Source organism: Larus michahellis, chromosome 1, assembly GCF_964199755.1.
Source record: "Larus michahellis chromosome 1, bLarMic1.1, whole genome shotgun sequence".
Taxonomy (NCBI): Eukaryota; Metazoa; Chordata; class Aves; order Charadriiformes; family Laridae; genus Larus; species Larus michahellis.
Genome location: NC_133896.1, coordinates 214,085,051 through 214,097,636, shown reverse-complemented (window position 1 = coordinate 214,097,636; position 12,586 = coordinate 214,085,051). Strand labels below are relative to the sequence as shown.

Below are 12,586 nucleotides of genomic sequence, written 5' to 3'. Positions count from 1 at the left end.
CTTATTGCATGGCATCCCTGAATCCTGCACATCCCTGTGGCATGGCATCCCTGAATCCTGCACATCCTCGCTGCATGGCATTCCTGAATCCTGCACATCCCTAATGCACAGCATCCCTGCAAAAAATCCTTATTGCATGGCATCCCTGAATCCTGCACATCCCTGTGGCATGGCATCCCTGAATCCTGCACATCCTCGCTGCATGGCATTCCTGAATCCTGCACATCCCTAATGCACAGCATCCCTGCAAAAAATCCTTATTGCATGGCATCCCTGAATCCGGCACATCCCTATGGCATGGCATCCCTGCAAAAAATCCTTATTGCATGGCATCCATGAATCCTGCACATCCCCATGGCATGGCATCCCTGAATCCTGCATATCCCTATGGCATGGCATCCCTTCAACCCTGCACATCCCTATGGCATGGCATCCCTGAATCCTGCACATCCCTATGGCATGGCATCCCTGAATCCTGCACATCCCCACGGCGTGGCATCCCTAGCAGCCTGCACATCCCTATGGCATGGCATCCCTGAATCCTGTACATCCCTATGACATGGCATTCCTGAATCCTGCACATCCCTACGGCATGGCATCCCTGAATCCTGCACATCCCCACGGCGTGGCATCCCTAGCAGCCTGCACATCCCTAATGCATGGCATCCCTGAATCCTGCACATCCCTAACGCATGGCCTTCCTGCAACCCTGCACATCCCTATGGCATGGCTTTCCTGAATCCTGCACATTCCCACTGCATGGCATCCCTGCAAACCCCCATCCCCATTCCCTGGCACCCCAAGATTCCATGCCCCAGCTCCCTGGAAGCAGGAGCGTATCCCTGAGCCCCCCGGCAAGCTGTCCCCAAGCAGCAACACTGGGAACGCCGAGTGACACGAGGAGCTTTGCATGGCAGCACCGGAGCAGGGAGGAGAGGAAAGCGGGAATGCCACCACCTCGGGGACCTCCAAGCGAGGCCAGCGGCATCCCGAGGGGGCCACGCCGCAGCCCCGGCACCAATCCAATCAGGAGCAGGGATTGGGGAGGCGGGGGGAAGAAACACACGGTTACCCCGAATCTCCGGGGAATTGTCCTTGGATAAATGCAGCGTTACAGACTCTGCCAACTCATCTTTCAATTAGTAGGTTTAGTCGATAACCAGAGCGGGGCGGGGGGGGCAAAGCAGCCGGAGGTGGCGTTTCAGCCCATGTGCGTTTTCTTCCCAGCGCTGGCCGCTGGTTTTCTCCTTTTCCTGGCTTTTTTTTTTTTTTTTTTTTTGCCCTTTTCCTGGCCTTTTTTCCTCTTCCTGGCTTTTTTTCCCTTCTCCATCCTGCCTGTCCCAATGCACGACAAGCTCCACTGCTCATCCCTACCCAGGCCCCAAGCCGGGCTCAGCCCCACATTGGGGGTCTGGGGTCCCCTCTACTGACTGCCATCGGCAAAATCCCGTGGGAATAGAGCAGGACTCTCAGCATCTCTGCTCTACCGCCCGTGCCCCATCCACCCCTGAGAACCGCAGCTGCCCCCCCCGGCCCCCGAAGCAGGGATCCTCTCCTGGGCTGATTTCTCACCAAATCCTCCCCGTGCCGCCGGGCACCCGCTCCAAAATGAGCCGAATCTCCATGCGGAGGAAACCAATGCGGCGCCAACACCCAATATTAATATTTTGGGGTGAGCCCCGGGGGGACCCGGACCATGAGGGAAGGGACAGAAGGGAAAGGGATGCGGCTGAAAGATGCTCCGAGCACCAGGGATGCGGGTGCCAGGGCTGGCACGGGCTTCGGCGGAAGGATGGGGCCGGCAGAGAGACGCGGGGACACGTTAGTCATGTCCCCCCCCCTCCCCACCCCCGGCATCGGGGTTGTACCACCATCCGCCACGATGGCCCGGGGGGATGGCAGCGCGTCTCGTTGCTTAATCAAGAGATGAAGCATTTTTTAGGTCTGACTCCTGCGCAAGGAGCTGATGCTTCCCCTCATCTCTCTCTCTTGGGGGGGGGGGAAGGGGGGGCGACATGGGCGGCAGTGGTAAGGGAGAGACACCTCCTTCCGTGGGGCACGGGCAGCCGTCCCCAGCCCCGCCGATGTCCCTTGAAGGGACGTCGACACCGATGGGAAGGCCGGGAAGGTGGGCAGCTCGGCCCCGGGATGGGCACGGAGATGCCACGTCCTTCGGCGATGGTCCAAACCCCCCCCCCCGACCCCGACCCCGGCACCCTTGGCACCGGCTCTCCAGCGACGAACCGCAACCACCTTCTGCCGGGCGGCCGGATCCTGCTGCGGATCAGGCTGTTTCATGCCGGATCGCGCTTTCTATGAATTAATGGCTTTTCAGCTCCCTCCGCCCCGCCGTGCCCAGCCTGGGGGGGGCTTGCGGGAGGGCTGGCAGCCGGCTGCCACCCAGCCAGTGTCCCCATGCCCCGTCCCCTTCCCTTCGGCGGGGTCCCCGTCACAAGGTGTGGGTCGCAGTGGTGCCGGGCTGCCAGCGAGCTGCACGGGGGGAGGATGGAGCCGGGGGGGGGAAAAACGGGGTCCCCTTGGTCCTCTGGGTACCACCGTGCCTCTGCTGTGCTGTGCTGTGCTGCAGATTCGGGAGGGATGGGAGTGGGGGGGAACAGCTGCGGTGTGTCCCCCGCCCCGGCCCATGCTGGTGGCCAGCTGGGACACCCCGCGTGCCCGGGGGCTCGCTCCCCAGCACGCTCCCGGCTCCCGGGCACGAGCGATGCACGAGTGCGCCTGACTTCGCGCTTCTCGCCGCGCCGTGGGCTCGCCAGCCCACGGACCTGCTGGCCCATCTCCCTGCCAGCGCGGCGGCGGGAAGAGGCGGGGAGGGTCCCCAGCAAGCGCCGCGGGGCCCCTGATGAGCCCCCACCTCCGCAAAACCCCTCCGTCCTCACCAAAACAGGCACCCCGGGAGCCAGCTCCCACGCTATTCCCAGTGGGGAAGAGACCTCCTTGCCATCCCTGCATCCCATGGGAGGCAGGACAGCCCGCTCCGGCTCTGGGAAGAAAGGGTGACAATCACAGCTGGACCCGGGGGGGGGGGCCCAAAGATGAGCCCCTGGCATTGCCCTGACGCCGCTGGGTGCCCGTGACATGGCACGCACCCTGCCCCGGCTCTCCCTGGGCACCCCAGGGGTATCCCAGCCATCTGGCGGGAGCAGGATGGGAGCTGGGTGGCCTGCAGAAAGCCACAGCCATTCCCGGGGGTGTCATTTACTTGGGGACAGCAAGCCCCAACACTAGCCCCCCTCAACCTGCCCCCAAGCCTAAGTCCCACCATGAGCATGCCCTTTTCCCGCAGAATCCTCCGGAACGGGCTTTGCATCCGCCTCCACCCGCACCCCGGCTTTGGCCAAGGGACACCAGCACCCAAAGGGCACCTTAGTCCTTGTTGCGGGGGATGCCTGACCCTCAGCAGCTGGGCTGGGGGTTCCTTTGGGGCAGGAGCCTCGCCGACCCCCAGAATCCCCCCTTGTGAAATCGCCCGCAGCATCTCAGGGCTCCCTTGCGATGGGTGACCGTGCCGAGAAGTCCGTCTCCACGGCCAGATCCAAACCCGCCATCCCGGGGCCACGGCAGGAGGTACCGGGCTGAGAAAAAAAACCCAAAATATAACATATTTCAGCTTTCTGCTGGAGGAGCCCACGCCTCCGAGGGTACAGAGCACTGGAGGGAACCAGGGGAAATAAAAGAGTAAAAATTTAATTAACAAAGGTCACGATGCTCCTGGCTCGCGCCGCTGAGCCTGCCCAGACTCTCTCCCTACTGAGGGACCCCCCGGGATGCCCAGTAGATGCGGGAGGTGATGGGGAGAGGAGATGCTGCACGCAGCAGCCATGGGGCTAGAGCAAGCAGGAGGCTTTGGGAGTAAATGCAGCGTGTGCCCCGGTGCCCGTCACCCCGGCATCTGACACCAAGACATCCCACAGCCGACCCTTGGGCTGCCCCCCAACTCTCAGCCCGTTCTCCCAGCAGAGGGGCTCCAGCCCTCCCAGCATCTCCGGGGCCTCCTCTGGCCCCGCTCCAACAGCTCCGTGTCTCTCCTGTGCTGAGGCCCCAGAGCTGGAGGCAGCACTGCAGGGGGGTCTCCCCCGAGCGGAGCAGAGGGGCAGAATCCCCCCCCTCGCCCTGCTGCCCACGCTGCTGGGGATGCAGCCCAGGCTGCGGGGGGGTTTCTGGGCTGCCCACGCACGTTGATGGCTCATGTTGAGCTCCTCGTCCACCAACACCCCCAAGTCCTTCTCCTCAGGGCTGCTCTAAAAAAGAGGTCCCCCATTCTGGGAAGCTCAACGCCAACACTAGCCCTAGAATTAGCCCTAACCCTAACCCTAAACCTAGTTTTACACCTAGCCATAGCCCTAACCCTAACCCTAACCTTAACCTTAGCAACAAACCTAACCTTAATCCTAACCCTAAACATTAACTTTAGTAATAACCCTAACCCTAACCTTAGCCCTAACCCTAACCCTAACCCTTAACCTTAGCAATAATCCTAACCCTAAATGTTAACCTTAGCCCTAACCCTAACCCTTAACCTTAGCAATAATCCCAACCCCAAACCTTAAACCCAGCCCTAACCTTAACCCTGACCTTAGCCTTAACCCCAAACCTTAACCAAAGCCCTAACCCTAAATTATCCCTAATCCCTAACCCTAACTCTAACCCTTAAATTTAGCCTTAAATCTAACCCTAAATCTTAACCTTAGCCCTAATCCTAATGCTAAATGTTAACCTTAGTCCTAACCCTAGCCCTAACACTAACCCGAAATCTTAACCGTAGCCCTAATCCTAACCCTAATCCTAATCCTAAACCTTAACTTTAGCACTAATCCTAACCCTAACCCTAAACCTTAACCTCAGCCCTAACACTAACCCTAAACCTTAACCTTGGCAACAAACCTAACCCTAATCCTAACCCTAAACCTTAACTTTAGTAATAATCCTAACCCTAAATGTTAACCTTAGCCCTAACCCCCAACCCCAACCCCAAACCTTAAACCCAGCCCTAACCTTAGCCCGAACTTTAGCCCTAACCCTAAACCTTAACCAAAGCCCTAACCCTAAATTATCCCTAAACCCAAACCCTGACCCTAATCCTAACCCTGACCCTGACCCTGACCCTAACCCTGACCCTGACCCCAGCCCCAAACCCACCTCGCCTGCACCAGCCCTGCAGCCCCGCACCCCATTTTCCCCCCTGACCAGAACCCTGGGGGGCTGCAGAAGGACCTGGCGAGGGTTGGGGGGGGGGGGGGGAGGGTGTCCCCGTGTCCCGCAGCTCCCCCAGACCATCGCGCCCGGGGACCAAAGAACCTCCCAGCCCCTCCTGAGCTGTGGGTCGCATCGCCGGCATCCGGCACCCACGGGCAGGGGGAGCTGGGGGATTTCTTTGCCTCGAGGAGCTGATAATAAAACAATTAGGGGATGTAGCATCCCCCGGCTCGAGCCGGGAGATTAACGCCTTCGCTGGTCCCGACACCTCTCCCCGTTGCTGGAGCCGCCTTGATTTCTTATTGAAAGGCTCTGTGGCTTCCACCCGCTTTTCCCAGGTGGGAAGGATGCGGCCACCGGCCTGGCTGTGCTCGCACTAGTACAAAAAAATATGGGAAAAGGCCCCATTTTTTTTTTGTAGAGCGAGGAAAAATACATCAGGACCCACGGCTTGCGTCCTTCCAGCCGGGCTCCAGCTGAGTACGGGCTCAAGGACGGGGCTGTGGACCCATCCTGGCTGCGGGATGAAGGATAGGGAGCAGTTATCCCAGCGTGGAGGATAAATCCCAGGCTGCCACCTCCTGCCCAGCCCTACGGAGGTGCCAGGTCCCCACGGAGGGGAGCAGAAGCTCCGGATGGGGATGGTGCATGGGCAGCCGCTGCCTTCATCCCCAGACACCATCCCCATCACCGTGCCATCCTCGCCAGGCCGATCGATCCCATCGCCCGTGCCACCGAAGCCAAGCTGGGTGCCAGCGAGGGCTCGCGTCCCCGGCTCCATCTCCCTGTATTCCCATGTCGGAGCGGGTTCCGGCAGCCCTGACTGTCCCTTGCCTCGCCGCAGGCAGGGCTTTGCCACAACGGGGGGAGGTTTGGGGTCAGCCCTGGAGGGGTTTGCGGCATCTTCACCCCATAGAAACCTCGAACCGTGGGGGGACGGGGACGGGTCCCCCTCCAGACGAGCCACCTCTGCCCGCCGCCAGCAGCAGCTCAGGGGAAGAGGGAAGCGGGGCAGGGGGTGGAATAAAAGCCCTCCACCAGCCTTATCCTTTCAAATGCTCTTTATAAATAGCTCCTGGGTGTCTTCTGAGTCACCCAGCTGAAACGTGCAAGCTCAGAAGGAAGCGGGAAGGGGTTGGGAAGCGATTCCAAGGCCGGGAAGGCTCTTTCTGGCGGAGTCATCCCTTCTGCCACGGGGTGGCCGTTGGCTTTTTCCCCTCCTGGGGTGCGATGATTCCCCCCCCACCCCCACTGGCATCCGGCGAGGAGAGAGATTTGGGGGGATGCTGAAACACGCCGCGAGGAGGCCAAGCCCTGAACCCAGCTCCCCCCTCCCCCCCCCCCCCCCCCGGCCAACAAAAATTCGATTTTAATATTTTCCTGGGTAAAATACACCCATCCCGAATCATTTCTCTTTTTTTTCCTCTGTGATTTACTATACAAAAGGCAAAGCGACAAAGACCTGGGAGGCTTGAACCCACCCGAAATGCTCCCCGCGAGCTCTCGAGTCACCTTTTCCCCCCTGCCCCCCCCCCCCCCCCCCCAGCTGGCGTTGTGGGATGGGTTTTGCGGGGGCAGGCGCAGGATTTGGGGACAGGAGGAGGATTTGGGGCTGGGAGCAGGATGTGGGGCTGCGGGTGCCAAATAACCAGCCCCCTCCCTGCCCCGGAGCCCATTTCTGAGCGAGTCCCTCCCTCCGGGATGTCACGCGGGTGACAAGGTTTGGGGATGCCACGACATCGTGGACCACCATCCACCGGGAACGACAGACCCAGGACCAACCAGAGACCCCCCCCAACCCAGCCTAAACCCCTCCCCCCCAATCATCAAATCTTAGGGTTTTCACCCATTTCTGTGAAGCAAGGGGGTGGGTGAGCTGCCAGGCTGCCCGTTGCCTGCGCTCTGCCTGCTCTCCATCAACAAACCCCCCCCCGCCCCTGGCTCTCTCTGCCGTGGGGATGGAGCCACGGCAGCAGACAAAGCATCTCCATCCTCCCCCCCCTCCGGTGCTTCCCCCCCCACACCCTCCTTGCTTCCAGCCAGGCCCATCCATTAAGGAGAACAGCTCAGCCCTTTGCAGGAAAAAAAAAAAAAAAAAAAAAAAAGCTGGACAAGCAGAAAGTCCCAGGCAGCTCCGGGCCCTTGCCTGCGTGTTTCTGGCTCCAGCCCAGCGTGGCTCTCGGCGAAACCACGTGGGAACCGGGAAAAAGACAAAAGAGAAAGCGGGGATCGGGGATCGGAGGAGAAGGGGAGGCAGGAGGGATTCCCAGATCCATCACCGTTCCCCCCCTGGGAATCCTGTATCCCCCATGGAGGAGCTGTCGGAGAACTCGGATGGATGCTCATCCTCCCGGAGCCCATGGAGCAGCGTGTGCGTCTCCCCCCCCCCCCGCCCCCCCGGGGAGCTCGGCTGGAGCGGGGCTCGCTCAGGGCAGCCCCTCGCTGGCAGAGCCGTCGGTGGTGCCAGCCTGGGCCGCGGCCAGCCCCGCGGTGTGCCAGCATTGCCCGGCCGGCCCCATCGCCTGCATCCGCGCCAGCAGCTGGCCGGCAGCCGGCAAGCACCGGAGGTTCATTCCCCGACACTTGAAAACCTCTGGCTTGCTCCCAAGCTGAGGGTGCTCAGCGGGGTGCCCCGGGGTGGGGGAATGGAGGGGAAGCTCCTGGCTGGTGTCCCCCCCCCAACCTAAGGGAGCTCCCCAAGCGCGGAGAGGTGCAGGGTGCCAGGAATCATGGAATCACGGAATGGTTTGGCTTAGAAGGGACCTTAAACCTCATCCAGTGCAACCCCGTATCCTGGGCAGGGACACCTCCCACCAGACCAGGTTGCTCCAAGCCCTGTCTGGCCTTGAAGACCTCCAGGGCTGGAGCATCCACAGCTTCTCGCAGGCAGGAGCTTCCCCTCCATCCTCTCCGCAAGCCGCTTCCGAGCTCCAGGGCTTGGTGCCCATGGGGGTGGGTGATGCTGAAGTGCCCCAGACACCTCCCAGCTGACATGGTGGCACCGGGCTGACAGAAAAGCAAGGCCACAAACAGCCTGAGGCTTCGGAAAAGCCTGGAGAACATCCCAGGCAGCCACTCGCAGATCCCAAGATCCACAGCAATGGGAGACCAGGCTGCCCTCACCCCACTGGACCTGGGAAGTGGGTGCCCAGCAGTGCTGGAGTCAGCATTTTCCATGGAAATTTAAACGTACAACCCAGGGACTGGCAATAACCACGGGGCAGAGGGTCGGGGCAGCCTGCCCTCGGCTTTGCGGGTGCTCGGAGACCTCCAGAAAGCAGCCGAAACGCTTCGCCAGGCAGCTTGTGCCCTCCACGTCCCAGCCGGCGTCACTCCCCAGGTACCTGCAGGGCTAATGCCACCGGAGCAAGCCACAGAATCCTCAAATGGTTCGGGTTGGGAGGGACCTTAAAGGTCATCTGGTCCCAAATCCCATGGATGCCACGTCTCTGCTCCAGGAGAGAAGCAGGGAGGAACAGCGAGGTGGGAAGGGACTGGGGTTTCCCTCTGGTGCGTGCCCAGGCCACACAGAGAGCAGCAGGTAGGGACATCACGAATGTCACCTCGTGCCATCAGCCTCTGCAGCTGCTCCCCTGGGCACCCCCCGGGCCGGGACCCCGGAGGAAGCGGCTCCCAGGTGAGTGCATCAGGGAGGTAACACGGGGATGGGGCATCACGCGTCACCCTTGCATGAGCCTTGATGGGGACACTTCGCCTGGGTCCTGGCATTGACCTGGGGACACAGTCCAGGTCCTGCCATTGACCTGGGGACACATCATCCAGGTCCTGGCATTTTGCTGGGGACACACCAATCAGGTCATGGCATTGATCTGGGGACGCATCATCAAGGTCACGGCATTGACCTGGGACACAGTCCAGATCCTGGCATTGACCTGGGGACACATCATCTGAGTCCTGGCATTGACCTGGGGACTCACCATCCGGGTCGTGGCATTTAGGTGGGGACACACAGTCCAGGTTCTGGCATTGACATGGGGACACACCATCCAAGCCATGGCATTGACCTGGGACACACAGTCCAGGTCCTGGCACTGACCTGGGGACACACAATCCGGGTCCTGGCATTGACCTGGGGACACATGATCTGGGTCCTGGCATTGACCTGGGGACACACCATCTGAGTCCTGGCATTGACTTGGGGACGCACCATCCAAGTCCTGCCATTGACCTGGGACACATCATCCAGGTCCTGACACGGACTTTGGGACACATCATCCAGGTCCTGGCACTGGCCTGGGGACACATGGTCCAGGTCCTGGCACTGACCTGGCACAACCAGCAGAGACTAACGCGCTCCTGCAAAGATGCACAAGAACCGTCTTTGTCCCCTGGTGGGACACCGGCTCCTTCCCCCCGCCGGTGCCCGCGGCACAGGAGGACGGAGCCTCTCGCCCCAGCTGTGACCGCGGTCCGTCCTCCATCGTACGCCTGGCACCGACCCCGTCATCGCCCCAGCGCCAAGCGCGGTGACACTGGGCCACTTCACACGTCTGCTCCTGCCTGGCGGCTGCCAGGAGCCGAGCGGGGAGAGCCGGGTGAGCTGCTGCTCCCCGAAACAAGCCCTGACCTCTCCCCAGCCTCCGCTCAGCCGGCTCCTTCCCCGCGGGGATGCTCAAAGCATCCTCTCCTCCTCCGCGTTTTCCACCCAAAGAGCTCAGCCGCTTCTCCCTCTGCCTGGGATGCTGTGAGAGCGGCAGCTCCGGGCATCCCTGGCATCCCACTCGCCGCTAACCGGGTCAGCAGCCGCCCGCCTGGGAATACGCTTCCCACCGGGGGGAAAAAAGGAGGAAAATGGGTTAAAACGTGACCTGGATAACGCCAAATGGCACTTGACTGGCTGCCACCCAACACTCCCTGGTGATAAATTGACTGCGCAGGTGGGAGACCCGGCCCACCAATGGGTCTCGGCCCCGTGCAGCTCTCGGGAAGCTTTTCCACCTCGTTATATCCCCCCGGGAACAGGGATAAACATCTAGGAAGGACAGAAGGTTATATCCTGGGTAAAAAGGAGGAAGCATCTCGGCTCCCCATTCCTGCTTCTCCTGCCCTGGGCGGCTCGGGGGGCGCAGCCGGTGCAGCTGCGCTAAGTTTCTATAGCATCCACCTTCCTTAAAAAGCCATTAAAGAGCAGCTGCAAGTCAGCAGAGGCATTCCAGCCGGAGGAAACATGGGGATAGCATGGCATTTCAAGACCTTTGTGTGTTTTGCTTAAAGAAAAAGGACACGGGCACGTGTTCCGGCGGCAGCATGAAAGGATCTCCGCAGGGAACAAAGCCTGCACAGCGCCAGGGAGGGAGCCAGGAGAGCTGGCGGGGTGGGGGGGGAAGGATGCTGCCCGCAGAGGGGATCGGACCCAGCACCCACGGCAGCGCGGGGGGGGATCGGGAGCTCTCGGTGCCTCTGGAAGGTGGGTCTAAGCCCCACATCGCAGGTAGGCTGGAGAGACGCTGGCGGCTATTTTCTCTAAGAAGGAGGCAAACTTCTCCTCCGGAGGTCACCTCGCGAGGGTGCGAGAACCTGGCGATGCCGGAGGGAAACATGTGGGGCCGGGGCAAGAGCGGGCGATACCTTCCTTCGCGCCTCGGTAGCCTTGTCATCACCTAAAGCACCCGCTCCAGGCCACCCGAGGCTGCTCCCGGGCGCATCCCCATGCGGCGAGGTGGCCCCTGGGACCGGTGGTCACGGCACAGGCTGCCGAGCCAGGCGGTTCGGCCGGTGCCTGAGCACGTGGAGCTGGCACTGCCAGACAAAGGAATCCAAGCACCGAGCTGCCTTCCTCCTCATCCCCCGACACCCGCAATCCCTTCCCCGCCGGATCAGCTCACGCCTCTGGCAATGTGGGGTCCCATCCCAGCAATTGCCCAGGGTGGGGAAGGGGCTGGGAGCACCCAAGATCTCCCGATACCCGGGCGGCGGAGCACCCACGTACGGCAAATCGCCTGTGCCACACACAGCCTGTGCACAGCAGCTGCGGAGCCTCGTGAGTGCTACACACACGCGCGCGCAGAGTCGGGGGTCTCCGCCATCCCCAGCCGAGCCCGTGGGCGATGGGAATTCAGGCACCGCATGTTTCCCGGGAGCCAGCTCAGCCCCCTCTTCCCACGTGGGCTCTCTGGAGCATCACCCTTCACCGCTTCCAGGGAGGCACTGTCATCCCTCAGCAAGGTCACCCCTCCCTCACACGCAAAGCCCCTTGTGCCTGCGCCGCAGAATCAGATCCCCATGACCCCCGGAGCCCCTTCCCCACCTCGCTTCCGGCAAATGGCGCAGCGATGCCGGGACCCCCAGACCTGTTGCGGGGGTGGGTGTGCGGGGGGGTGGCTTCTCTTGACCTGCATGGAGCCACCGAAACCACGATTTGGAGGCCTGACCTGCATTTCACAAAGTCACCCGTGCCTCCCCCCGGCAAACCGCTGGGCCAGGAGCCTTCCGCCCCCGCAGGAAGCTGCCACGGGGCAAGGGTGGCTCGGGAAATGGAGAGATGCTCTTCACACCAGCCCTCCGGCACAGAGCCTTTTGGTCGGCCGCCAGTGATGACCTGCTCTGGGCTAACACAGGTGGCGAGTGGGGAAACAGAGGTGGTGGGGGGGTTGTAGCCGCTTGTCATTCCCCCGCCACCTCCTCCCTGCCAGCTGTCAGGTAGGAGGAACTTTTTCCTGCCTCCCCTCGCCCCAATATCTCCCTGACCCCTTCACCCAGCATCACCCCCCGAGCATCCCACCCTCTCGGCGCGGTCCCCCCATCCCCGGTGCCGGCGGGAGGGGACTCACAGGTCAGACGCGGCCGCCTGGTACGGCTGGCTCCGGCAGAGGATGGAGTGTCCGCAGCCCTGGCCCATGGCTCCGCATGCTTCGGCAGCCCTGCCAGGCGGGCGCCGGGGGGTCGGCGAGGGCTGCCGGCGGGTTGCGGGCAGCCAGGAGCCGCCGCTGCCCCCGCTTCTCGGTGCTGGCTGGAAGCGGAGCCTCCCGCCGCGCTCGGCGAGGGTGTCTCCAGCCCGCTGCTGTCACCGAGCCCGATGCAGAGCGCCGAGGCGTGCGGGAGGGGAGGGCGGAGGAGGGAGCGGGGGGGGACACGCTGATTGACGGCGCCGCTGCGGCTCCACGGGGCTGGGCGGGGGCCGAGCCGCTCCCGCGGAGGCGCTGAAGGGGTCCGCACCTGCCGCCCGCCGCCGCCCGCCGCGGGCCGCGCCCGGTCTCGCCCGCCGCGCCGCGCCGCGCCGAGGGGCCGCCGCCTTTGTCTAGTGATGCTCAGGCTGGCCCGGCCCACCCCGCGCTCCCACAAGCGCCTTCCTTCCCCCGGGGCGCCGGGCAGCATCGAGCGATATAGAGCAGCACTGGCCCACAGGCAAGTC

General features: G+C 62.3%; 1 protein-coding gene across 1 annotated transcript in view; it reads right to left on the bottom strand.

Moving 5' to 3' along the window:
- Positions 1-12,259, bottom strand: part of PDE2A (phosphodiesterase 2A) — a 70,716-nt gene extending 58,457 nt beyond the window's left edge. The window contains exon 1 of the mRNA XM_074572219.1: positions 12,006-12,259. Coding sequence (XP_074428320.1) covers positions 12,006-12,073 — 68 coding nt within the window. The 5' untranslated portion in view covers positions 12,074-12,259. The remainder of the gene's footprint in view (positions 1-12,005) is intronic.
- Between the last annotated feature and the right edge of the window lie 327 nt (positions 12,260-12,586).